This window comes from Vombatus ursinus, unplaced genomic scaffold (genome assembly GCF_900497805.2).
Source record: "Vombatus ursinus unplaced genomic scaffold, bare-nosed wombat genome assembly UNPS02013931.1, whole genome shotgun sequence".
Taxonomy (NCBI): Eukaryota; Metazoa; Chordata; class Mammalia; order Diprotodontia; family Vombatidae; genus Vombatus; species Vombatus ursinus.
Genome location: NW_020953709.1, coordinates 1,225,571 through 1,249,919, shown reverse-complemented (window position 1 = coordinate 1,249,919; position 24,349 = coordinate 1,225,571). Strand labels below are relative to the sequence as shown.

At 54.9% G+C, this 24,349-nt stretch overlaps 2 protein-coding genes across 2 annotated transcripts in view; one reads left to right on the top strand and one right to left on the bottom strand.

The window, feature by feature from the left end:
- Positions 1–696: 696 nt before the first annotated feature.
- Positions 697–2,317, bottom strand: LOC114040661 (pectinesterase inhibitor 10-like). The gene is made up of 2 exons (XM_027858775.1): positions 2,097–2,317; positions 697–1,956 (listed from the first exon to the last, which is right to left on the bottom strand). Exons 1-2 carry the CDS (start codon positions 2,221–2,223, stop codon positions 1,610–1,612), a joined length of 474 nt encoding a protein of 157 aa, XP_027714576.1. The 5' UTR covers positions 2,224–2,317; the 3' UTR covers positions 697–1,609.
- A 15,244-nt stretch (positions 2,318–17,561) lies between these two features.
- Positions 17,562–24,349, top strand: part of DAGLA (diacylglycerol lipase alpha) — a 34,303-nt gene continuing 27,515 nt past the window's right edge. Inside the window, exons 1-6 of the mRNA XM_027858899.1 lie at positions 17,562–17,650; positions 18,935–19,038; positions 21,988–22,126; positions 22,606–22,817; positions 22,911–23,012; positions 23,970–24,108. Coding sequence (XP_027714700.1) covers positions 22,032–22,126; positions 22,606–22,817; positions 22,911–23,012; positions 23,970–24,108 — 548 coding nt within the window. The 5' untranslated portion in view covers positions 17,562–17,650; positions 18,935–19,038; positions 21,988–22,031. The remainder of the gene's footprint in view (positions 17,651–18,934; positions 19,039–21,987; positions 22,127–22,605; positions 22,818–22,910; positions 23,013–23,969; positions 24,109–24,349) is intronic.

Here is a 24,349-nt window from a genome sequence, read left to right as displayed (position 1 = left end):
CTGGGACCCTGATACCCAAGAGCAGGTTGACTGTCTCACCTTCACCTGTCGAGGCCGGGGTGTGGCTGTGGTGAAGACTACAGGCTGGCGCCATGACGGGTGCCTCCATGAGGCAATGTGTGCTTTCTTTCCAGGCTACATTCATAGGTAGCCTCCTCTTTTAAAAGAAATGTCTCCGGTTCGGTCTTCACTCAGATTGGGAGCTGAGGGCACGTTGGGAAGACGTTTATTAAGCTGCTTAGATCACACAGATGGCCCCCTCCCTGGGTGGGTAGGTGGGTAGTATAAAGTTGGATGACGTGTGGCACCCAGGGTTTTACCAAAAGGATTCTGAAGCCTCTTTTTGTCCCGGAGCCTGAGTTGTTGAAGGCCACGCCAGGGGGGCACGAGCGCTGGTAGCTCCTGCCCTTCCCTCCGCTCCCATGGCCACCAGGCTTGTTCAGATCTGGCACCTCTCACCCTTCCTCAGGCCCGGATCACCTGAGGCCAGCCCCTTGCTTCTAGCCGTTCCACTGATGCTCTCTCACCTGGGAGATCCTTGAAAGTCTTTCGCTTCAGTTCCCTGCTGCTTGGTTCCTGTAAGTGATTCAGTCTGCCATCCATCCCCCAGTCTTTGCACACGTGGTCCCCTGTGCCTAGAATGTTTTCCCTGCCCACCTCGGCCCTGCCAAGCCGTGGTTCCCCTCAAGGCTCAGCTCAAGGCCACCTTATGCAAGAGGCCATTGCTGGTTCCGTCCCTCCCTCCAGATTACCTGGCATTTACACGGCACACACTTTCTGTTTCCCAATTGAATGTGTGCTGCTGAAAGGCAGAGACAGTTCTGGTTCTGTCCTGACTTTGCCGGGCACACAGTGGAATGGGTGCAAAGTAAATGCGTATTGAACAGTACCAAGCTGGAAAGAAGGGCTTTTAATCAAGGCCTGGGGCAGCCTCTCTTGGAGGCAGGCTCTGGGCTGTGCTCTCTGTCACTGGAGCCAGCACCCACATGGCTGAACTGATGCTCATGGGAGGCCCTGGCGTGAGCAGGGCCCTGGGCTTCCACTTGCCCTTCCCCCCGCGGATGCAGAAAAAGGCAGAGCCCGCTGAGAAGAACAACCGTAAGATCCGGGAAGTTTGGGAGAATTAGGGGAGCAGCTGTGTGGAAAGGACAGCAGAGGACAGGCTGGCGGAGGTGTGCCCCCACCCTGGGTGCCAGGTCCCACCTGTGGTGGAAGGAGCATGGCCAGGGGTGCCGAGGAGTGCCCTGAGTGCGAGGCCCCACCTGTCCTCCAGGTGTGTGGTGCTGTTCCGGTCTGGAGGGAGTGAAGCCCGTTGCCTGCTCAGGGCGATCTCTGGGGCCAGGCCCGGAGGGGGAGGGGGAGGGGGAAAGTTCTTGGCTTAACTGTTCCTTTCCCCGCTCCCCCACCACGATTTCCTCTTAGGCTTTCTCCTTCATGCCCTGCAGCAGTGCAGGAGGGAGCTGTCCTGCCATGGCCTGGCTTCAAGGTCCAGCCTTGAACTGTGACTCCAGCAGTTGCCAGGCAGTTACTCCCGCGTCTCCCGTGGGCCAAACCCTGGGGGTACAGAGGTGAAAGTGAAGTCATCTTTGCTCTCAAAGAGCTTATAGTCTCAAGAAACCCCATTACACATATCAGTATATGTGAATACACACGAAGTTAATAGGTCACCAGGAGCTGGAGGTAACGGGGAAGGGGTGGTGCCTGAGCTGAGCTGCCGAGAGCTAGGCATTCTGAGAGGAGGAGGTGAGGAAGGAGTGCATTCCAGGCATGGGGGACAGACTGGGCAAAGGCCTGGAGGTGGGACCGTAGAGCGTGCAGAGGGCAGTGGCGTGTGATAAACCTGGAGACAGCCAGGCGTCCAGTTGTGGAGGGCCCTGCCAGGAGCTGGGCATCCCGGACAACTGGCAGAGAGGAGGTGGACTGGAGGCATGGGTGTCTTTCCAGATAGTACAGGACCTGATCAAAGGAAGGTGGGGAGACTGTCAGTGCCTTCCCATTTTGTGCTCTTGTCTCACTCAGGCAAACCTCGTCACAAAGAATTCTGACCTAAGCTGTGGTTTCAACCCAGATTTCTGGCCAGCTTCCCAGTCCCTTACCTGGTGTAGGGTCCAAATTGGGCTCCACCCACAGGATGGAGAAACCACAGCTTTTGGGGTTGATCCAGAAAATTGTTTCCCTGACTGTTGGCCCGGCAGGCTTATAAGTCACGCGTCTGGAATCCATGCTTCTCTCTGGCCCCCCTCTTAGCAGAAATCTGCTTGGTGGAAGTCTGGCCCCATCAACCAGCCATGGCTGGGAGCAGAGAGCCTCCCACACCTGCAGCCCTCCACTGACTCCCTGGCATTCCCGTGGCCTCTGAGCCTTACCCTAGAGGGTGGGATTAGGACAGTCATAAAGGACAGTTATTGCCCTGTTTGCTTTTCCCAGCCATGGAGGCCATTGGCTCCATCACCTCACACCTGACTGAAGGATTGGCCCAGGCCAAGTGACGCAGGTGGTGTGTGAGGGGGAGGAGGAAGAGTTCTAGGAGAAGGCTGGGCCATCCACCTCTCCTGCTAGGAGGGCACCACTCTGGTTCTTTTCAGGTAAGAAAGGAGAGCAGATGTCCCTTCTGTGTGCATCAGCTCCTTGGAGTTCATTCTCACCGGCTGGCCCGCTGAGATGACTTGGGACGGCTAAGCAGGCTTCCTTAGGCCTCCAGCTCTGAAAGGGGCTCAGAAGGAAAGGGGTCAGGGACAGGAATGTATTTCAGGATGAGGGGGCAGTGTCAGTGATACCTCGAATGCTCATGAGTGAACTGGAAAGCCTTGGGCTTGGACTGGCAGGCAGCTAGCAACGTGCCAACGAAGCCGGTGGCCTCGTGGTGGGAAGCAGACCAGAGGAGGTCCTAGGGATCCCACACTGGCGCTGGGTAGGATGAGTCGGAAAACTGCTTTAGGCTGAGGGCCCCCCCCCCTTTCAGGATACAGCTCATAAACCCGACACCAAGGCCCTGGATACGGTAAAGAAGGGTTCTCCAGACATCTGCTGGCGTGCTCTCCGCCAAAGACACAACTGCTAATAGCTTCTTGACTTGCTGTTGTGATATTTTCATTTTTCCAAAGACAGAGGAGCCCACCAGGAGAAATCCTTTACAGAATCAAATTCTCACTAATAGGGAGGAAGTGGTTGCTGGGTGAGATGATGGGAACTTTGTGGAAAGGGGAAGTGAGCACACCCTCCTGGAGTTGTGATGGGGGGATGAATTCTGGGTCTGGCTGGATCTTGGCAAAGTAGATTTCAAGGGATTCAAGGGAGGGCTGGCCAGGATTCTCTGGACTAAAGTTCTCCAAGGGAAATTTGTGCCCAGGAGGGATGGGAAACTGTCATGAGTGAAATTCTGAAGACACAAGGGAAAAGAATTCCAGTGAGGCAGAAAAATGGGAGTTCTCTGAAGAGGCCAGTTGGATGAACAGGGAACTTACCAACCAACATAGACTTTAAAAATGAAAAGCAGGGGTCGTGACAGAAACTGGCCCAAGAAGAAGCATGAAGCATGAAGCAGCTTGGGCCAACCCTGAAAACGTGGCTCCAGGAAAAGCTCAGAATGAGCCAGTGGAGGCTCCGGGGAAACCAAGGAAAACAAAGGTGGTGTTCCTGGGGGTGTGTGTGTGTGTGTGTGTGTGCATGCATGTATATGTGCATGTGTATATGTGTGTGCGTGTACGGTTAGTCTGTTTTTCTGAGCTACACAGGGTGACAGCAGAGCCTCAGAAAGGGCCACGTGCAGCCTGTGGGCCTGATGGGATGACAATACCTGACGACAGAGAGAAGACAGACCTGATCAGTACCTTCTTTGTTCCATTTTCTCACTGAGGAGAATGACCTTTGCAAAGGTCAGAACAAAAGGGGTAAAGGAGGCAGAAAGATCATCTCTGGGCGGCTAGGTGGTGCAGTGGTTAGAACTCTGGCCCTGGAGTCCGGAAGACCTGAGTTCAAATTTAGCCTCAGACACTTAACTAGCTGTGTGACCCTAGGCAAGTCACTTAACCTCTCTCTGCCTCAGTTTCCTCATCTGTAAAATGAGCTGGAGAAGGAAATGGCAAAACCCTTCCAGTGTCTTTCCCAAGAAAACCCCAAATGGGGTCACGGAGAGTTGGGATGCAAGTAGAACGACTACAATAAGGAGCATCTTGTCCACCTTTAATGAGTTCAAGTCTCCTAACCCTGTGGGACTATGAATAAATTGCTTATAAATGAAGGAGCAGAAGCATTTATCTGACCTTAACTAGGTTCATAGGATCGTGACAGTTAGAGCTGAATGGGACTTTAGATTAGTTCAACCCCCTCATTTTACGGGTGAGGAAACAGAGCCTTCCCCAAAGCTACCCATGTAGCAAATAAAAGAGCTGGGATTTGAACCCAAGGCCTTTTGATTCCAGAATTCTGAGGATACAAATCCAACCTGGAAGCACTGAAGGAGTTGTTGGGTGTGATTTCTGTCCATTGAGGGATCTTGGAGAACAGGAGATACGGAAGAGCCAGAGAGGGACAAAGGGAAAAGGACGGGGTCTATGAACTGTGGGCTGGTGAGTTTTCAGTGCCTGGGCAGATTCTAGAACAGATCATTAAAGAAATGGTTAGTGAGCATCTGGAAAAAGGGAGCAGAGGCTACGAAGAAGCAGTATAGCGTCCAAGAACAGGCCGTGCTAGGCTGAGGTGGTTTCCTTTTTTGACTGGATTGAGTAATGAACAGGGGAGGGAAATACCATAGCTCAAGTTTTCCTAAGCTCTGGCAAAGCATTGTGTAAAGTTTCTCGTGTGCTTCTTGCGCAGAAGATCAGAAGTTGTAGAGTAGATGAGAAGATCGTTAGATGGTTTGGATTGGGTTGAATAGCCATAATCAAAGAGTAATCAGTTGTTAATGTTTTAGTGTTGGCTTGGCTGGAGGTCTCCAGGGGAGTGTCCCAGGGATCTGTACTAATTTGGGGCAGTTGAGTGTCTTGGACAAAAAGTGTCTATGGTACACTCGTGAAATTTGCAGATAACCAAGTTGTGGGAATGACTAATACACTGGAGGACAGAGTCAAAATCGAAAAAGATCATGACGTACTAAAATGTCAGGATTGGGCTGAATCTATTTTAAAAATCAATTTTGTTGATAGCTTGTGTTTTTATATTGCCTAGATTTCCCCCCATATTTCTCCAACCCTCCTTAATACAAATAATTTTTTTTCCAAAAAGAAAAAGAGGAAGAGAAGAAAAAATTCAGCAAAATTGATCAATATATAGAAAAATATTGCTATTATATGCCATGTTCCCTGCCCGTTGCATGTCTTCCCCCTTCCCTGGGCCCTTTGGGGTACCTTTGGAAGTATCTTCTTCTGTCTCTTCTTTGGACTCAGGTTGGTTCTGGATGATTTCATAACATTCACTTTCCGCTATTGTATATTCTCATAGTTAGTTGTTGGCTCTTTTGTTTTCTTGGTTCTGCATATTTCACTTTGCTTCAGTTGGTGGAAGTCTTCCCACACTTCTCTGTGTCCATCATAGTCATTATTTCTTACAGCAGAGCCGTATTTCTTTATTTCAGGTAATGAACACTGTGTGTGTCAGTCCCTAGTTGACGGGCATCTCTTTTGTTTCCAGTTCTTTGCTGCTGTAAAGATTTTGGTGTTTATGGAGCCTTTCTTTGGTCAAGGATTTCTCCTTGATAGTAGTGGAATCTCAGGGTTGAAGAGTCACTTTATTTGCATAATTCCCAGTTGCTTTCCTTTAGCACTGATCATTCTCATTTTTTGTCATCTTTGTTAATTTACTGTGAGTGAGGTACATCAGGGTTGTGTTGGTTTGCATTTCTCCTGTTAGAGATTTTGATCAATCAAATCTATGGTCATTAATCATCTATATCTTCTGACCACTTCTCTTGGGGAGTGGCCTTTGGTCTTACAGATCTCTGCTTGTTATCTAAATGGCTTGGATACAACCCCTTATCAGGAATATTCAATACAAATATTTTCCCAAGTCGGTTGCTTTCTTTCTCATTCTTTGATGCATTAATTTTGTTTATGTAGAAGCTTTTAAATCCCATGTAATTAAAATCATCTGTTTTATCTTTTGTAATTGTTTCTTTCTGTCGGGCCAAATCTAGTAAAGGGAAAATCTGTAGAGATCAGTGGGAAGGCTTAGACTTGGGTTTAAAAAATCCATTTTACAAATACCGGATGGGAAGGGCCTTGCTGGACCAATCTCCAGGTAAGCGAGGGATTAGTGAACTACAGACGGAGCAGGGAGATGTTGCCATCTCGGGCTGCCTGGACAGAGGCCCAGCCTCCAGCCAAGAGAGGCCCGAGATCAGCCCTCTTGGCTCCTGTCTTCTCCAACCACGTCTGAAGTGTTGGGGCCGCCCTTTCAGAAGGATGTGGATAGGTGGGAGAGGGGCCAGAGGAGGGCCACCAGAATTGAGGGCTCTGAGGCACAGGGGATGTTTGGCCTAAAGACAGAGGAGCCTCGGGGGACATGAGAGCTGTCACCCACAGGGCAGAGTGGGGGGCACCAGGGCTGGGGGAGTTACAAAGGCACATTTAGGCTGCCTGTCAGGCCTGGCCTTGTTAACAGCTGGGGCACGGACACACACACACGCGCGCGCACACACACACACGCACACACACACACACACACACACACACACACACACACACACGCTTCTTCCATTGAAGCAGCAGCCGAATCCTCTTGGAGAGGACACCAGTTAGTGGCTCTTGAATCACTTTCTGGGGCCTCAGGCCTCCCGGCCTGCTGCATGTGCTGCCCAGCCTGTTGTCCCCTCTCCCTGTGCCAGGATCAGGCAGCTGGCAGACAGTACGAGCTCGTGTGGCCGCAGACGTCTTCCTAGTATCTGTCTGCCCGTGAGCGGCGGCTTCAGCAGGGTGGACAGACACAAGTAAAGGTAGGGCCCTGCTGCAGGGCGATTGGACGTCATTAGCAGAGAGGTCGTTGGCTCTTTCGCTGGGGCCTGGGGGCCTCCCTTTCCACCGTCCTCCCTCTGCAGGAGAGGTCCCCTCTTCTTTTCAGGGGAGATCACCATGCAAGGAGGAATGCCTGCAATCATCAGAGTCTTCCTGAGAGTGTGGGCCATCACCCATAGCATTGCCCGGCTGAATGGCCTTAGTGTCCCTGTGCCCTGCACCGCTCAGGCATGCCGGGAGGGTGAATGAGATGTCACCGTGTTGCTCACAGCCCTCTCAGACATTCTGTAGCCAGGGAGGATTAAGATCTGCCCTTCCCTCTCTGCGGAAGTGGGGGGCAGGGGAATGGATCCTTTCCCCAGCATGAGCTGAGAGGTGGGAGCAGAGGACCTATTCCGACTGTTTTTCCGAGCTCTTCCCTCCCTGGCTAGGGGAACTCTTCTCTTTAGCAAAGCTGAATGCAGTGTTCTGCTCGTGGCTCTGCCGTCCCCTTGACCCCGACCGTTCCAGGCTGGTGGGGGGAGGAGAGACCAGACCACCGAGTCCTGACAGGGCCCAGCTGTAAAGAAAGGACCACTGTCTCTTGCTCTTGAGAAACCCTGCTCTCGCAGCAGCAGACAGACCCTTCACACATTGATCCCCATGGCCTCTCAGCTGGAGTGGGGGTGGGGGGAGAGCCATTTGACCCTGGGGCTTAGTAACTCACTCACCAAGGCAAGGGAAGCAGCCTGGAGGACCAGGCCAGGCTGTTGTCCAGCAGGGATGGGGAACTACGGAGTCTCCAGCTTCCCACCCCCAAGGCTTGTGAAAACTAGCTGGCAGCCTCCTCCTGGCTGGGGATGACAGCCCTCTTCCCTCCTGGGCAGCAAGCATGTTAATTCATACCTCCTGAGACGCCTTTGCCCTCTTCTCTCTAAGGAGCTCAGCAGGGAAGCCTGGGCACCCCAATGCCCTCGCTTCCCAGAGCGGAAGCTGAAGGCAGCAAGGGGGTGTGCTTTGCCCAGGGCCCCAGAGAGGTGGGGGGGGGGGAGCTGTGTCATACACAGCGACAGTGGCCAGGGCCGGAAGGCCCAGACTGCAGTGGGTGGTGACTCTTAAACAGGCTCTGGACTGTGGCCTCTGCTGCCCCAGCAGCCCTCTGCTGAGAGCTGAGCCCCTGGGTCACACCCGGGCTTCTGCAGCCCCCCCTCCCCCAGCCCTGCCCCCACCCACCAGAGAGCACACACAGGCCCAGCCTGCCCCAAGGCCCTGGCACAGCATAAAGGGAAGTAATGACATTATGGTGACTTTTATAGTGTGTGTCTTTCTTCTGAGAAGCCTGTGTTTTATCTTATTTGTTCTCATAATATCCCTGGGAGGTTGGCAGAGGGCAAATTACGGTCACTCCAGGGAGGCAGCATGAGATGTCAGAAGGATCCTGGGGCCGTCTGGAGCCCAGCGTGACTGCTTTATGACCCTGGGTGAATCACTTAACTTTTCGGGGCCTCAGTTTCCCTAGAGAGGAAGTACTTGGGAAGATTGCCTTTGACAGTGCTTATGTGAGTACTTTGCAAGGATGTCTAGGCAGGGACAAGGCCCCCTCTAGACCAGACCTTCCTCCTTGGGCACCTGGGCCCAGAGGTTAAGGGGATTTGGGAATGCCCCAGAGCAGGTGCTGTGCATGGCCTGAGGGGAGGAAGGTGAGCTGTAGTGCCGGCCTGTGTGATCTTGGGTGGGTCATTTCCTTTGACCTTCATTTCCTCCTCTGTAAAATGAGGGTTTGGGACAGGTGTCCCCTCAGGCCCCCTTTGGCAGTGACATTTCATGCTTTTTGGGTCCCAGGGATAGTGCGTCTCACATGGTTATGATGAGGACCATAGATCAGAGATGGGGTCAAGGAAGTCTGAGCATCGAATGCATTGTGTCCTTCTGGGAGGGTGACGGGGGATTCTGACATGCTTTGGCCGACCTCTTGGGGCAGGACTGTGTGGTATTGGCAAAATAAAGCCAAGGTAGAAACTGGGGGTCACCCATGCACAACCCCCCCCGCCATTGTGGAGAGGAGAGAACTAAGGCCCTAGGGGAGGAGCAGCTTGGCCACGTCCACCTCGGTGCTATCAGAGGCAGAGCCAGGGTTGTGCCTACGTCCTCCCGCTCCACTTGCAGGGCTCCTTCCACCATGCCAGGCGTTCCTGTTATGGCTGAGAGCACGTCTGAGCTGAGTGAGCCAGGACAACTGTGCCTGTCATCCTCTAAATCTGTGTGACCTCAGCTGGCAAGCAGGGACTGAGACACATCCTGATAGACCAGGGGCCTAGCTCCCCACCCCCGGGGATGACCCTCCCTAGAGTAGGCAGCAGGGGAGGCCTGGGTCTTTATTTCTGGCCACATGCAGACTCGCAGTCAGAAGGCACCTCAGAGGTCCTCTCCTCCAACCCACACTCGAACAGGTATCCCTCCCACAGCATTCCTGCCAATTGGACCTGCAGTGATGGAACCCCCCACGCAGCCCACTCCTCTTTAGTTAGAAAGTTGTTTGTTACCTGGGCTGAAACTTGCCTTTTTGCATCTTCGTGCCTTGTTCCCAATTTTGTGCTGTGCTGACAGCTGGGGTGCTCCCAGATTGGGGGGTGGGGGAGGGGGCTCCAGGAGGCCTCAGAGCCCATGATCTTGGTCACTGCCTGCAGCAATGAATCACCGAGAATTATTTCTAGTATTCCTGCAGAAGTTAGCTAGGATGCTTGGTGATGCAGGCAGACCCCAGCCGCAGCACCTCTTGTGATTTTCCAGTCCTTGTTCCTGAGTCTCCCATGCAGGCTAGGACCGGCTGAGGGGCCCTGGTGGGGTGGGGGGTGTGCTCTTCTGTACTCAAGCACTGTCCTGGCTCCCCAGATGAGGCAGCACATTAGCAGTCATCAGGCTCAGCCCTGGACTTCTCTCCACTCTGGCAGCGTGTGCATTAAAAGGCTCATTACCTGTGGTTTGCTGAGAGCCCTCGGAGCTCTCTCTAGGCCTCTCCACTGCCGTAAAAGGGACAGTTTTTCTTCATTGCCATCTGTGGTGGTTAATGGTGTGCAGAGTGCAAGCCCCAGGGAGGCTGGTGTGAGCTCCTGGTGTGACCTGTCACGCTCCTGCAAAGCTTCAGGTAGTTTCTGTGCCAAATGGAATCCTCTGCCCACTTTGGGCTGGAAAGATGTCCTGGGGGCCCCCCAGGCTCCTTCCGGTCAGCAAGGGCCTTGCTCTGGCTGTCCCCACTGCCGGCTGCTGCTCTGGGGGCTTTGTCAGAGGGCAGAGCCTTACTGTCCAGGGCCTCTGGGCACAGATGGGGCTGGAAGCAAAGACTATCTGCTGGCTTTCTCGGGCACAGCAGCGAATCAGCCATGTGGCCCCAAGCAAGTCTGATCTCTCCAAGCCTCAGTTTGTCTGCCTCGCAAAAGGCCTCATGATGGTTCCTAGGAAATCAGTTAGCGTGTCTCAAGTGCTCTTTGTATAAAGGCACCATAGCTGACTGAACTGAAGGGAGATAGTGTTTGTCCTTGGGGGGGCCGAGAACTCAGTGGGATGAACCAATGGCCCCGTTCCCTGGATCCCGGAATCTCTCCATTGGAAGGAACGTGGGAGGAAATCTCTGCTCTTCCTATTTGGACAGAGGGAAAGGCAGTGAGAATGTAAACCCCTGAGGGCCTGGGCTGTCTAGTCAACACGGGCCTTGTTTTGACTGTCTCCACTGCTGGCTGCAGCTCCGGTGACTTTGTCAAAGGGCAGAAGAAGACAGGGCTGTGCCAACGGAGGTGCCGCACCGGGACAAGGCCCCCCCAGTTTGCAAATCCAAGTTTGTAGACACTGGGTTGTCCAGCCTGAGAGGTGCTGGTGTCCTCTAGAGGACCCAATCACAGCTCTCAAGCTGAGGACCTCAGCAGCGAGTGGCCGTCATAGCACATCCGTGGTGCAGGAGCCTGAGTGACTCCTGGGCCTTTTGAAGACCTCTCTGGATCCCAGGGACATGAGAAGAAACCAATGATTTTCAAAATAGACATAGAGAAACAACTCTATGGATTTTTTTTTTCCTTAATAAATCTGCTGGAATCAGAATTAACCCTGGGAGCCAAACTTCTCAGCTCCTGATTATCTGCCAGTGCACGGCTGGTCCTGGGAGAGTCCACGAGAGCGCCAGGCGGTGTTTGTGGACCCTGTCTGGTCTCTGGGGAGACCCTCTGCCCAGCAGACACCCGGAGTTGCTCTCAGGGTTCTGTGCCTGAAGGCTCCTTACAGCTGCAGGGACATGACGTGTTTGTCCTTTCCCTCACATGTGTGTGACTCTGCAAACATCCTCCCCGTAGAAGGGGCTCCTGTTACTCTGACACTCGATCCCGGCTTCCGTGTGGCCCCGGGGAATGGGTTGAAGTGAAATCGGATCAGCTGAGCCTCCAGCATGTGCTCTGGGCCGGCAAGGCGTGTTCTTGGAGGTTTGTTGCACCCCCTCCACCGTGTGTGCGTGTTTGTGAAACTTTTGGCACAGCTGCACGTGGATCTTGCTCGTGCAATGAATTCAGAAGCAGGATTCAGCCGCCCTTCAGACAGACCGACGAATGGTGGTAAAGCCTAGGAGCCGGGGCTGGGGGGAGGGAAGGAAGATGGGGCCAGGTATGCCCACTTCACATCCCCCGCAGGGAGCTGGCAGGTGACAGTCCGCTACCATGTGCTGCTCTCAGGGGAGAGATTTGGATATGGGGCCAGGAACCCACTGGCTCCATAGCAGTGTGGAGAAAGACCAGCTGAGCCATCTGGGAGGAATCATTCGCAGATCTGTTTCTTGCAGGAGAGGACTGATAACTCCCCACCATGGGTGGCAGGGGAGTAGGAACCCAAAGCAGAGCGTGCGGCAAGAGGAGGATGCCTGGTTTAGGTGAAGGTTCACCAGACCAAAGTGTCTTAGATCTGAGAAAGAAAGGAAGGAGGATGAGGCCGGGTTGGCTGAGGGGCTCATCTCGAGCTGCAAGGACCCAGGGAAGGTCGGTCTGGAAGAGGTCTGACAGTTGGTTGTCTCCTTATCGCTACAGGTTTTACAGAAGGGCTGGCCGGATCTCTTAGAGACCTTCTCTGCATGGTTCTGGTCCAGGGCCTGCACTGCTGGGATGGTGGGTGTGGAAAGACATCCTGCCCAAGATTGATCAAAAGACTTGCTGTGTCTAAACCCAGGGCCAGGGAAAGAGGTTGGAGGTGAGAGCTAAAGAAGAGTTAAAGATGAAGATGAAGGGGAAGGCCGAAGGACGTTGTTGCTTAGCTTGGAGCATGAGCAGAGAGCACAGAAGACGTGAGGGTCAGGTGCCTGCCGTCTTCATTCGTGGCAGGAGGAAGTGGTCTCGGTCTGTTGGCAGCATGAAGGGTTTAGATGAGAGATAAGGGAGAGTCTTCTGAAATGCCCGGCACATTCAGACCTTCTAATCTTCTCTGATCTCAGAACTTTCTGGAGTTACCAGACCTCCTAGACCTTCGGAGTCTGATGTGCCCAATGTCTTGTGCCTTTCTGGATGGCTGAGCTGGCTCTGCTCCTTGGAGGCAGAGAACGGTCCCAGCCCCAACCATCGCAGGCCCAGCTTCACTCTCGGGGCATCAGCTTCACATCTCAAGGGACAAGTGTTCTTGTCCCTCGCTCCCTGGCCAATTTCCCTCTCTCACATGCTTCAGACCAGGGGTCCATCCTGTAGAACTTTTTCATAGAGGAAAAGAAACTAGACAGATTTAGACATAATGAGCATGGTAAGGCAGCTACCCTGGGATGGCCTGGTCCATGATCCTCTTTGGACTGGAAGCTCCTTGGTGCTCTTTCCTTGATGGTCCCAGAACAAAATCGTTATCTTCTCTCCCAACCCTACTCTGCATCTTTGGAAGGAGTTCATGTGTTTATTCTTCCAGTCTGAGGTTCACTCTAACCCAGTCAAGAAGCCTCATTGAATGTGGGATTTGGGGTGCCTCATTCATATTATCAACTTCCTCTCCCCCCTTCTGAGGGAAGAACAAAGACAGAAGAAATGCTTGTAGATGTTCAGTCACCCCAGAAAGGACTGGACTCCCCAAAGCGCAATTCGGTTCACCACAGTAGATCAGGTTTTGCAAAAGACAACCCTTTCCTTATGGTTACCAAGGGAGATTAGGGAGCCTCCTTCCCCAAAGCGCTTTTAAATCTGAGTCCTTATCTCTGGGGCTTATGTAATTCTACGTCTGCCTGGTGACCAGGAAGTGGACTGGTTAAGTGCAGGATGCCCTGATCAGCTCAAAGATTCTGTGAAACCAGTCGGCCTCAAAGGAAAGGATTTAAAATTGGGCAGAGGAGCTGCTGAATAGGGCAACCATCTAGTTAGTATGTATCCACATAGCGACTAGCTGGAGAGGAGAGGGAATTAGTATGGTTCAGAGCGGGAGAAACAGGCCAAAAGGGAGAAGAACATGTTTCTTGATGGAAAACAAGTCAGTGTCGGCTTCCAGAACCAGAACAGCCCCTCATGGGAGACACTTGAATCTTTTGAAACCAACTGGGCCACAAGCCTAGAATATAAGCCAGGAGATGAGGGGGAGGTCAGAAGAGGAGAGAGGTGTCTCCAGGGGAGGGACCAAAGGACCTCTTTAGACCCTTCTCATTTCTCTACAATATGTTCCTCATTTCCCGAACAAATCCCAGGAAACAAAAGCACCAGATTCCAACCGAGTTGGCTGGTGTCGCTGACTGGGCCAGCAGCAGATGGCAAATTCAGTTCAGTGTAGACAAATGTAAAATAATTAGCGTGAGAACAAGAAGCCGGGGATGAGATGGAACTGTGGTGAGGAAGAGGAGTGGAGCCTCGGGTGGGAGAAGCTGGAGCCAGCCACCTGGCCCCTGACTGTCCCACTGAGGGGCTTCTGGTAAGGCCTTGCACAGTCAGAGGTGTTGCCCCAAACAGGATAGGAGTCTTTCTGCTCCCTCTTTGCTCCCCCATTCACCTTCTACCCAGCCCTGAAATTGCCCTGTTTGGGGGGTGGCTACCCAAGATCCCAGGCTTTATCCTGGGGGGATAGGGGAAGGGTCCCCTCTCCCAGGGCCCCACCCAAGAGAAAGGAGGCACCAATTCTGGCCGGCTTGGAGCTCTCCATGGTAGACCTATGTCTCCCAGACAGCCCTACTGGACTCCACCACCTGATGTTAGAGGCATGGTGAGTTAGAGAAACTCTGTAAAAAGGCCCCCTTGTGCTGAAATCTGGACCCAGCCCTGGGCAAGATCAGCTCTGCTTTCTGTTCCAACCCATCTGATGTGTGAAAATCAACAGCTTTCAGGCCTCTAGCTTGGGTTGAACACACCCGGCCCCAAACCCACGCGTGCTCTCTCTTTCTCACCTCCCTCTCCTTCTTGCGGCCGGTATCTTTCAAACCCTGGCTTCACTGCTGGGCCAGGCTGGCTCACCCCAGCAGGCTTCAAGGCACATCAGATAGGGTGGAGCGAGAGAGAAGAAGGAGAAAGGAAGGAAAACAAGCCCCTTGGGGCTGTTTAATGCCACCGCCTCAGTGGCTCCTGGGACATTTTAGTGGGAGTCTAGGATTTCAGCTGGATTAAAAATCGTAATAATGATAATACTCCAGGAGACAGTGGGGCAAATGGAACGCCCAGTGGCTAGCGAGGCAGCTGGCCTGGGCTCCTATCTCAGCTTTAACTCTGACTTGTTATGTGACCTTGGCCGAGTTTCCGAACTCCTCTGTGCCAGAATTTCCTCATCTGTAAAATGGGAGCAGCACCTATTTTACTGATTTCAAAATGTTGTGAGACAAGGATGAAATGATGTGCACAAAGGCCCCGTGGAAAGTGGAAAGGCCTTTGCAGATGGAAGAGATAAAGATGCTGATTCCCCCCTGTCCAGAACAGGAAGAGGTTGTGTTTTCATTCAGCGGTCCTTCACTATCTTCCTTTACTTTTGTGAATAAGAAAGTAGCCAAGTGACTCTGGCCCTTCCTCTTGCTAGGAGGAGCCTTTATAGCCCTTCCCCCTCAACCATTCCCTTCCTAGAGCTTTTGAGAGAGTGCCCTGATTCACTGGCAGAGCAAGATTCCTCCCAGGGCAAGTCCATCTTCTTTGCAGCATAGCTGCCCGTAGCATTGAGTGGTTGAGTGACTTGATCAGAGTGACATAGCCAGTCTGTGCCAGGTAGAACTTGAACCCAGGTCTTCCTGCCTTCAGGGCTGGTTTTCTCTATCCACTGGGCATCACAGGCTCTCCTGTAGCTTTAGGGAATCCTGTCTGCCAAGAGGATGAGTTCCCAGGATGATGGCACCACCCACTATCTTGAAAGAGTAGCCATGTTCCATCAAAGGATGCCCACTTGATGATGGGCCCGCTCTGTTCCCTGTGATGGATGCCTCCAGGTCAGACTGTGGGATAGCATGGCCACCTCCATTCAGAGAGTTGAAAGGGCCCTCTGGTCAGACTTTATTGACGTCATTTTTAAGTATGTACCTCCTCTGGGTAAGGCCTTGTGCCAGCCACTGTGCTGAGCCCTGGGGATATAGAGACAATGAATAAAAGAATCCCTGTTCTGGAAGAGCTTCCATTTTAATGGGGAATATATACGGTACAAGTACATGTATCTAATCTATGTAAGCAGAATAACTGTGATGAGGATGAATACAAGTAAACACAAATGGTAGTCTGAGAGGGAGGAGCCCGCGAGCTGAGGGTATCCAAAGGCTTCCCTTAAAAGCTGGTGCTTGAGATGAGTCTTGAAAGAAAGGAGGGATTCCATGAGGGGGAGGTGAAGATGTCTTGTATCCCAGGCACAAGAGACTGGAGTGGGAAAAGACAAGGTGGGAGGACCAGGTAGAAAGTCAACGTAGAAGTCTGGGTAAAGAGCAATGAGGGCCTCGGCGAAAGTGGTGGTTGGGCGAGGAGAGAGATGGTTGGCCACCAGAGCTGTTGTGGAGGTAGAGCCAGTGAGATTTGGCACCTGATTGGATGTGTGGGATGAGGGAGACGGTTAAGAACCAGGTGAAGAGCCTGCGTGACCAAGAGGATGGTGGCGCCTTCAAAAGAAAAGGGGAAGTTTGGAAGAAAGATGAGTTGGGGGAAGGATAATGAGTTCTGCTTTGGTCATGTTGAAGGTGCCTGGGGGACAGACAGCCAGTTGGAAATGTCCAGGAGGCTGTTGGAGAAGCAGGCCCAAAGGTCGGGGGAGGGACTGGGGTTGGATATATAGACCTGGGAGCCATCTGCATGGAGATGGGAGCTGATGGTCATCGAAAGAGAGTGGAGAGAGAGAGCAGGCCAAGACAGCCTTGGGGAGCACCCACAGTCTTGGGGTGGGCAGGGATGGGGAGCCCCCAAAGGAGACTGAGAAGGAGCAGCCAGAGAGGAGAGAGGATTAGGAAGAGAGCAGCCCAGGTGAGGATGAGGCCCAAGAGAAGACCACTGGGTTTGGCGATTAAGTGATCATTGGTCAAAGCAAGGCAGGGTGTGGAGCGGAGGCCTCTGGCGTCTTGGGCAGCTGCAGGAGAAACTCGTCGGTCTTTCCTGCCTTAGCGACAGTGTTGGGGCTCCCTCGGATTGTGAAGACTTAGGAGAGAGAGCTTATGCGTCTCCCTTCACTCGTGTAAACAAGACAGACTCACCAGAAGTCTCCCCAGGGTGACTCTCCCGGGGAGCTCGGAAACAATCCAGCTGAGGGGCGAGTGACTGTGTTATTGGGCCGGGGGAAGACTTGGAGGAGATAGGGTGGCCCAGGAGCTCTTCGATGGAGCCAGAGGAGGCTGCTGTGAGGAAAAGGACACTCAAGTAGGGACTGGACGACCGGGCTGTCACCGGTTCCTGGATGACCTTGAGGCCCCTTTCCCTCTCTGTGCCTCAGTTTCTTCAAGTGTAGAATGCAGGGGTTGACTTAGATCCTCTCTGAATTCCCTGCTGCTGTGTCTGTGACCAGAAGCACTGTGCTTGGACTTGGGAAGACCTGAGTTGAATCCTTCCTCACATACTTAGCAGTTATGGTACCTTGGGTGAATCACTCATCTTCTCTCGCTCTCGGTTTCTTCGTGTGTAAAATGGGGAGGGAAAGGGCTGGGGAGTTGGGCTCACTGACCTCTGAGGTCCCTTCTGGCTCTAAATCTGATGACCGGCAGTCCTGGCCCCCTCCCCCTCCCCACTCCCGTAGGAAGTTGTCTGGAGGAGGCTTGCTGTCTCTGCTCCCTCTTTTTCCTTCTAGGTTTTGAAAGGCAAAAAGAAAGAACTTCGTTTAGGTGTAATCCCAGCCCCCCCAGCCCTGGCAGCCTCAGCCAGGCCAGGCAGATGAGTGCAAGCAGGGAGGCGCGTTTTTGACTCCACTTACCAGCTTCAAGATCAGAGGTGGGCAGAGGGAAGCGGGGGGAGTCTCCCCGCCTCCCATCACTGCCTCTTTTGGGGGCCCTGAGTTCACTCTGACCTAGATTCCCAACTCCCTGGAGCTGACTTCACATCTGGTGATTCCGTGTGCTGTGTCGTCCTGGAAGGTGACCTAGAAAGGAAGAACGCCCCCCTCGATTTTGAATTAGCCCAGCCCCCAAATCCAGAAGTCTCTGCTTGGGAGGGATGCTGCTCCCAGACCCACAGACACAAGGCCCAGGGAGGGCCTTGGAAGCAGGAAAGATGGCGCCCAGCCAGGGAGCTGTCTCAGCATCAGCGCCTTGGGGTCCTGTTTGGGGTCTGCCCTAGCAACAAGGAGATCTGCTGTCCCCGGTATGTGGCCCCAGCCCTCTTCCTCTCTGGCTCTACCAGCATCAGTCAGCATTGTTCGGCAGAGGCTCACATTCTGTCCCCACTAGTAACAGCCGGGGTTGAGGCCTCGGGCACCCCTCACCTGGCCTATCCAGTAACCTTCTCCATCCGTCCGGTGCACAGTGGCGGGCGCTGTTCCTCAAGGACGGGTCTGACCACGCCACCCCTGGTTCACCACGCTCTGCCAGCTCCTTCCCCGCTGCCTCCAGGGTCAGATTCACATGTCTCTGCTTGGTGTGGAGCCCTTTACAATAAGTCAGCCCTCTCCGGCCTTTCCGGACTCTCCTCACACACTTGAAAGTCCAGGCCTCCGAGCTTCCTTTTGTCCCGTGCCTCGTCACACGTGAGGCCTCATTCCTGGGCCGCTCTCCTCCTCCGTGCCTCCTTTGCAGGCTCAGCGTCTCAGTGAAGCTCCCTAGAACTCCCTTAATTCACATGGCGTCTCTCTCCCACTTCTCTCTGTGATGAGATACAGACCTTCTGCCCAGTGGGCAGCCAGAGAGATTGGGTTCAGATCCCACCTCTAACACTTGAATGCTCTGGAGGAGTCATACCCTCTCTGTGGGCCTCAGTTTCCTCATCTGTAAAGTGAGAGGTTTGGACTCAGTGGTTTCTAAAATGCCTTTCCATTCTAGGTCTGAGATCTTAGGACTCCCCAGCCCCCAGCCCCAGGGAGTGTAGTCAGTCCAGAATAAATCCTTCCGGAGGAGAGGAGTGGTGCTGGCGGCAGGGGATGTCAGTTCTTGCAGAACTAGAAAGGAGCCAGTCTCTGCCTCTACTTCCCCGTCCCCTCTTCTCCCACCGCCTGGGAATTCCCAGGGTGGGTGTGGGCCTGTTAGCCCCTCAGAGGCACCCTGTGCCCCACGGGGTCAGCGACTGTTAGTGGGTCTCCCAGCCGTAGCCGGATCCCCCAGCCAGGCTGTCTTTCACACATCTTCTCATGAACTCAGTTTTACCCTTTTTCCTCTTGTTAGGAAGGAAGAGCATCTGGTCACAGCCCAGGCTTTAAGGGTTTGATGTATTGTCCCTCCCTGAAGTGTGTACATTAAAAAAAACCGCCCTGAAGGGAGAAGGCCCCCAAAGGAATGGATCACGAAAGGGGGAATTTCAGGCATCGGTGGGAGAGAGCCCCCTCAGATGATGACCCAGGAGCAGCCACGTCCTCTTCTGGCCCAGGGGTGGGTGGTCGGGGTGCAGCCCTGGGGGGCTTCAACCTTAGCCATGATCGAGGCTTTCATTTTACAGATGAGGAAACTGAGGCCTCTAGAGGCTGAGTGACTTCGCCAACGTGTAGGAAGAGATGGAGCTGGGATTAGAAGCCAGGCCTGCTTCTCGTAGGAACCTGCTGGGTAAGCCGGTGTGTGCTACCGAAACAAACCCAGCTGGGGGGCTGCCCTTCCCCTCCTGGCCCAGCACCCAGTGGAGGCACGGCTTGCCCACACACCCGGGGAGAGAGGAGCTGCTTTGGGCAGATCCCAGACCTTACCGTTGCTCCTCCACCTCCCCATCTCTCCCAGCTCCCACCGTGGCACAGACAATGCCAGGACTGTGAGGTCCTGGGGTCTCCAGCAGAAAGTCTTCACCAATAGTGGCTCTGAGATTTATGGGTCCCCAGGGAGAGCAGAGGGCCGGCCTTCCCTCCCAACAGCCCCCCATACGCTGGCAGGCAAGGGTCTGTTAGCTCTGGGTTTGGAGCCTGCTGGCTCTCTAAGCCCAGGATTTTTTAGGAGCCAGGGATGTTTGCTGGGCAAACTGACTGGTGCAGCAGGATGGATGGATGGCAGTGCCAGGAGCTTAGGGGGTGGGATGCCATCCTCTTCAGTCATGGCTCACTTTGACGTGATCCCAGGTGCCTGCCAGGAAACGCAGAGACATTTTCCCACTTGGGCCCTAGTGTCCGGCGCGAGCTCAGCTGGGCCAACAGCCCAGGAGGGCTCTGCAGGGAGAGAGGAGAGGGAGTGGTCTGGCATCTAATGGGACGGATTGAGGGCAGGGGAAGGGAAGATGAGCTCTTAGGAGTGTACGTGGAGAGGGCAGCGTTGAATTCAAAGGAATGAATCACTAACGGTGGGATTTCAGACAAATCGTGCTGTATGGGACTTCCATTCTACCCAGCATCCATTTCCCAGGCTTGCTAAGTCTGATAAGTGCCCAGCAATCCTGGGAAAAGAGACCGTGGAGTTTAGGACCAGCCCTCTCGCTTTGCTGAGGAGGAAACTGACCCAGGCTTGCAACGCTAAACAGGAGCGGCCCCAGGACTCGAACCCAGGTCTCCTGACGCCAGCCCCAACCTGCTCCTGAGCTCTGCTGGCTCCTTGGGTCCGTCCCACAAAGTGGCATCTGGGGATCCCTTGTGATACATGCCTGCCTCTCTGGGCCCTCTGAGCAGGGCCTGTACTGTGGGAGGAGGGGGCGGCAGAAGCCAGGGCTTGGGCCGCGGGTTGGCGGCAGCACCCTCTCCCTTCAGCTGGACTAGCAGGGCTCCCCAGTCCGCTCTCCTCCTCCTTGGACCCTGGGACTTTGGGGACTGGCGGAAGATGCAGGTACCGGCTGCTAGCTGTCCTCCATGCATCCAGGGCTTCATCTATTCCCCCCAAGATCATAGTGAGCCTTTTGGGAGGGCCCCCTAGGGAAAAGAGGTTATCACCAAGAGAGTTCCAGTGTCTCTGTGTGTGTATGTGAAGTCAGAAGTTCCCCCTTTGGGGTTAGCTTGGCAGGCTGGTGAGAGGAAGGTCTGGGGCTGAGAGGGCTGTCCGCGGGTCAGTGTGTGTGCGTCCAGGGCCGGCTGGGTGCAGGACCGGAAGAGGGGGATGCTGGCTGGCTCAGGCCCTGGCTCTGGGGAAGGGGGATCCGTACAGGGAGGCTGGGCTCTGGGCCGGCCCGGCAGGGTGCAGAATTCCCCGTTACCGCTGCCTAGACTCCATTGGATTGTCGCCGCCGGAGCATCTTCCCGGGCACGGACAGCCCCCTCCCCCCATGAGCACACAGCTCGCCCTGCTGGGGGGGTGGGGTGGGCAGGTGCCACAAGGGATGAAGAACTGCACAGCCCCCAGGCTCTCAGGCCAGGAGAGCTGAGCCCTCCTTCAAAAGGAGGGGCATCTCCAGCAGGGGGTCAGGGCCCCTCCGTTTTCCCCACCAGCACACCAGCTCGCTCACTCTCTTTCCTTCTCCTCTCCTCCCAGAATCCACATTCCTCGGGAGTGTGGGATGATGTCACTTCCTGGGGGAGGGTGTGGAGAGAAGGAGGAGGAGGGAGGACCCCGCCTCGCCGCCTGCCCGCTCACTCAGGACAGCCCCAGTTGACTAGCTGAGGCAGCTGTACTGGGGAGAGAGGATATTGCTTGGCCAGAGATGCTGGGCAGCTGCCTGCCCAGGGGCCCGTAATGGCTAAAGGAGGGGTTTGCAGCTTCCCTCCCGTGGGGTGCCAGTCTCTGTGGACAGACACATGCTCCCCTGTGAGGGCGGACCCACGCCCCTGGACAAGATGCTGTGGGAGCCTCCGGCTGCCCCGTGCGGCTCACTTGGTAGCAGAGTCCTTCTCAGGGGGGGCTCTTGTCTGGAGCACACACGCTTCCCCACCCAGCCCAGGCTCCGTCCCACTGTGGCTTCCCCCTCCTGCTCAGGGGCAGCGATCTCTGCCCAGGATCTGAGCTGGACACCGTCATTCCTCACCTCTTCCCTTGTCCTGCTGCTTGTCATGGACCTAATTGGGAGAGGTTTGGGGGAGTGGGTGCCACTGGAGAGGTTGGGATGGCCCTGTCGGCTGTCTAAACGCCCGCCCCAGAAACACCTTTGAGCTGGGGCAGATAGTAGTGACCCACCCTCCTCGGACGCCCTAGCCCAGCGCAGCCCGGGCCATCGCTTGTCTCACTTAGGGTTGGACTAGAGATGCCGGAGGGCCCACCCAGCCCTCACAGCCTGTGATTCTGTGATACCGTAGCGAAAGTGCTGTCTTATTGGTGGGAAACCTGAGATCAGAGAGGGGCAGCTACTTTTCCAAGGATGCGCAGCAAGTCATTGGTGTAGCCAGCAATGGAGCTCTCTGCCCTTGCTGTCAGTCTCTACTTCATGGCTCCTGTCAGGGTCGGTGTGGGTGGGGGTCCTTGGAGGAGCACCCTCCACCCCGTGCAGGGCATCATTCTGACCGGGGGCCCTTCCCTGGCCCTCTTCCCCTGTGCTGCACCCATCCCATTCTGGCCAGTGGCTGCCCCGGCTCCCGAGGCCTGCCCTCAGCCTGTGAAGAGCAGCGGCACGTGGCGCTGGCCGATGCATGGGGATGGTCCTCTGCTTGTTTGCAGGAGGTGAGCGTCACGCCTGCTGAGCCTCCTCAGACCCGCTCGCCATGCCCGGGATCGTGGTGTTCCGCCGGCGCTGGTCTGTGGGCAGCGATGACCTTGTCCTGCCAGCCATCTTCCTCTTCCTCCTCCATACGACCTGGTGAGTGTGGGGGCGTGCACAGGGAAGGTGGGGTGCCCAGGGCCGAGCAGCACAGGAGCGCTCAGGAGCTGAGGGTGAGCCCCCCGGCTACCCTTCCGGGATAATCAGGATGTCACGCCGCCCATCCTCCCCATCTGTCCTTGAATAGTTCTAAAATGAGAAGATTCTGGGGTTTCCTGGACTTTAAGGCAGGGCTGGGCGACACTCCCAGAGTGGCCCAGGACCCCCGGCTGGGCTGTGGCCGCTGCCTCCCTGGCACGAGCCCTTCCACGACCCAGCCTGCCAACTTTACCCCAGAAACCTTCATCCCTGCCCTGAAAGGGCAACCCCGCCCCGTGGTCAGGGAGTGGTCAGCGGTACTCAAAGGAGTCATCTCCTGCAGCCGGCCCGATGGCCGCCTTCCTCCTCCCCTGAGCCCCTGCCCACCCGGGCCCCATGTGCCTTGGGCAGCTGCTGACCACCCGGCCGATGCCCGGCAGGTTTGTGATCCTCTCAGTGGTGCTCTTTGGCCTGGCGTACAACCCCAACGAAGCCTGCTCCCTCAACCTGGTGGACCACGGCCGCGGCTACCTGGGCATCCTTCTGAGCTGCATGATCGCCGAGATGGCCATTATATGGCTGAGCATGCGGGGCGGCATCCTCTACACGGAGCCCCGTGAGTCCATGCAGTACGTGCTCTACGTCCGCCTGGGTAAGGCCCCCTGCTTCTGTCTGTCTGTCTGTCTGTCTGCCTGGGGCAGCACCCGCCACAGATGCTTTCATACCGGCTCTGCTCTCCCTGTAGCCATCCTGCTCATTGAGTTCATCTACGCCATCGTGGGCATCGTCTGGCTAACCCACTACTACACCTCCTGCAATGACGTCACTGCCAAGAACGTCACCCTCGGTACGTCTGGCCCTTGGCGCCACGCCCGAACGCCCCAGCCCAGGGAAGGGGACAGACTTGATAGGTTTAATCCAGGTGTATGTGGATAGCCTGCAGGAGACTGCCTGCCTTCTAGGGAGGGGCAATGTGGAACTCAATCTTATAAAAGCGAATGTTGAAAACTATCTTTATGTGTCATTGGAAAAAAAATAAAGTACTGTTAAGTGGGACGAAAGGGACGGAGACGACTAGCATCATAGGGTCCGTGACTTTGAGCTCTAGGGGACCTCAGAAACTGAAGGGGGAAACCGAGGCTCAGAGGTAAAGTCTCACAGGTGGTAGGGGGTCCCAGCAAAGAGTCGGTCAGCCAACGAGCATTAATAGGCGGCCGTGTAGACCTTGTACCCATGGCCTTTGGGACTCTAGGAGAGGCCTTGCTTGGGGTCAGGAGACTCAGCTCTGATGTTCACTGACCTTGGGCAAGTCACTCTCTCTGAGCCTCAAGGTTTTTTAAAAAAATCCCACTCTCATTTCTCACTGCGTTCTCTCGTAACAAAAGGCAGTGGGTCCAGACCCACCACACTGAACGTGTATGTCTCATTCCCTGCCTGCCATCCCCCACCTCTCTCACAAGAGGAGGGAAGTACGGGTCTGCTTCGGGGGTCTTCTGGGATCAGGACCCTCAGTCTCTTCAACTGTCAAATGGGACAGTCATTCTTACGCTACCACCATGATAGGGAAGCTTTGAGAAAGTGCCGGGTAGGCTCTGTAAAACACTATAGATACTTCCATTCTCATTCTTGTTATTGAACGTCCATGGAGTCAGGAATGGTCGGGAGGGACTTTCATTACCCCCCGGAGAGGGAGAGAGGGAGTGAGGCCCCCAGACAAGCCCTGACTGCCTTCCTCCCCCCCCCCCCCCCCCCCCCCCCCCCCCCCCCCCGCGCCCCCCCCCCCCCCCCCCCCCCGCGCCCACAGGAATGGTTGTGTGCAATTGGGTCGTCATACTGAGCGTCTGCATCACCGTCCTGTGCGTCTTCGACCCCACTGGACGGACCTTCGTCAAACTGAGGGCCACCAAAAGGAGGCAGCGGAACCTTCGGACGTACAACCTGCGGTCAGTCAGCCGGCCAGCCAGCGCGTGAGGGCCTGCCCATGGGGCGCAGAGCCCTGGGTCTGGGACTTCAGGGGAAGAAGAGGAAAGGAATGGCAGAGGTGTCCCTGCTAGGGGAGACAGGACCCTCTTCCTCTTCCTCTCCCCATTTCTTTCTCTGTCTGTCTGTCTGTCTCCACCCCATCCCCATCTTCTCTCTGTCTCTCTCTCAATCTCTCTGTCTCCTCTCTCTCTCTCTCTCTCT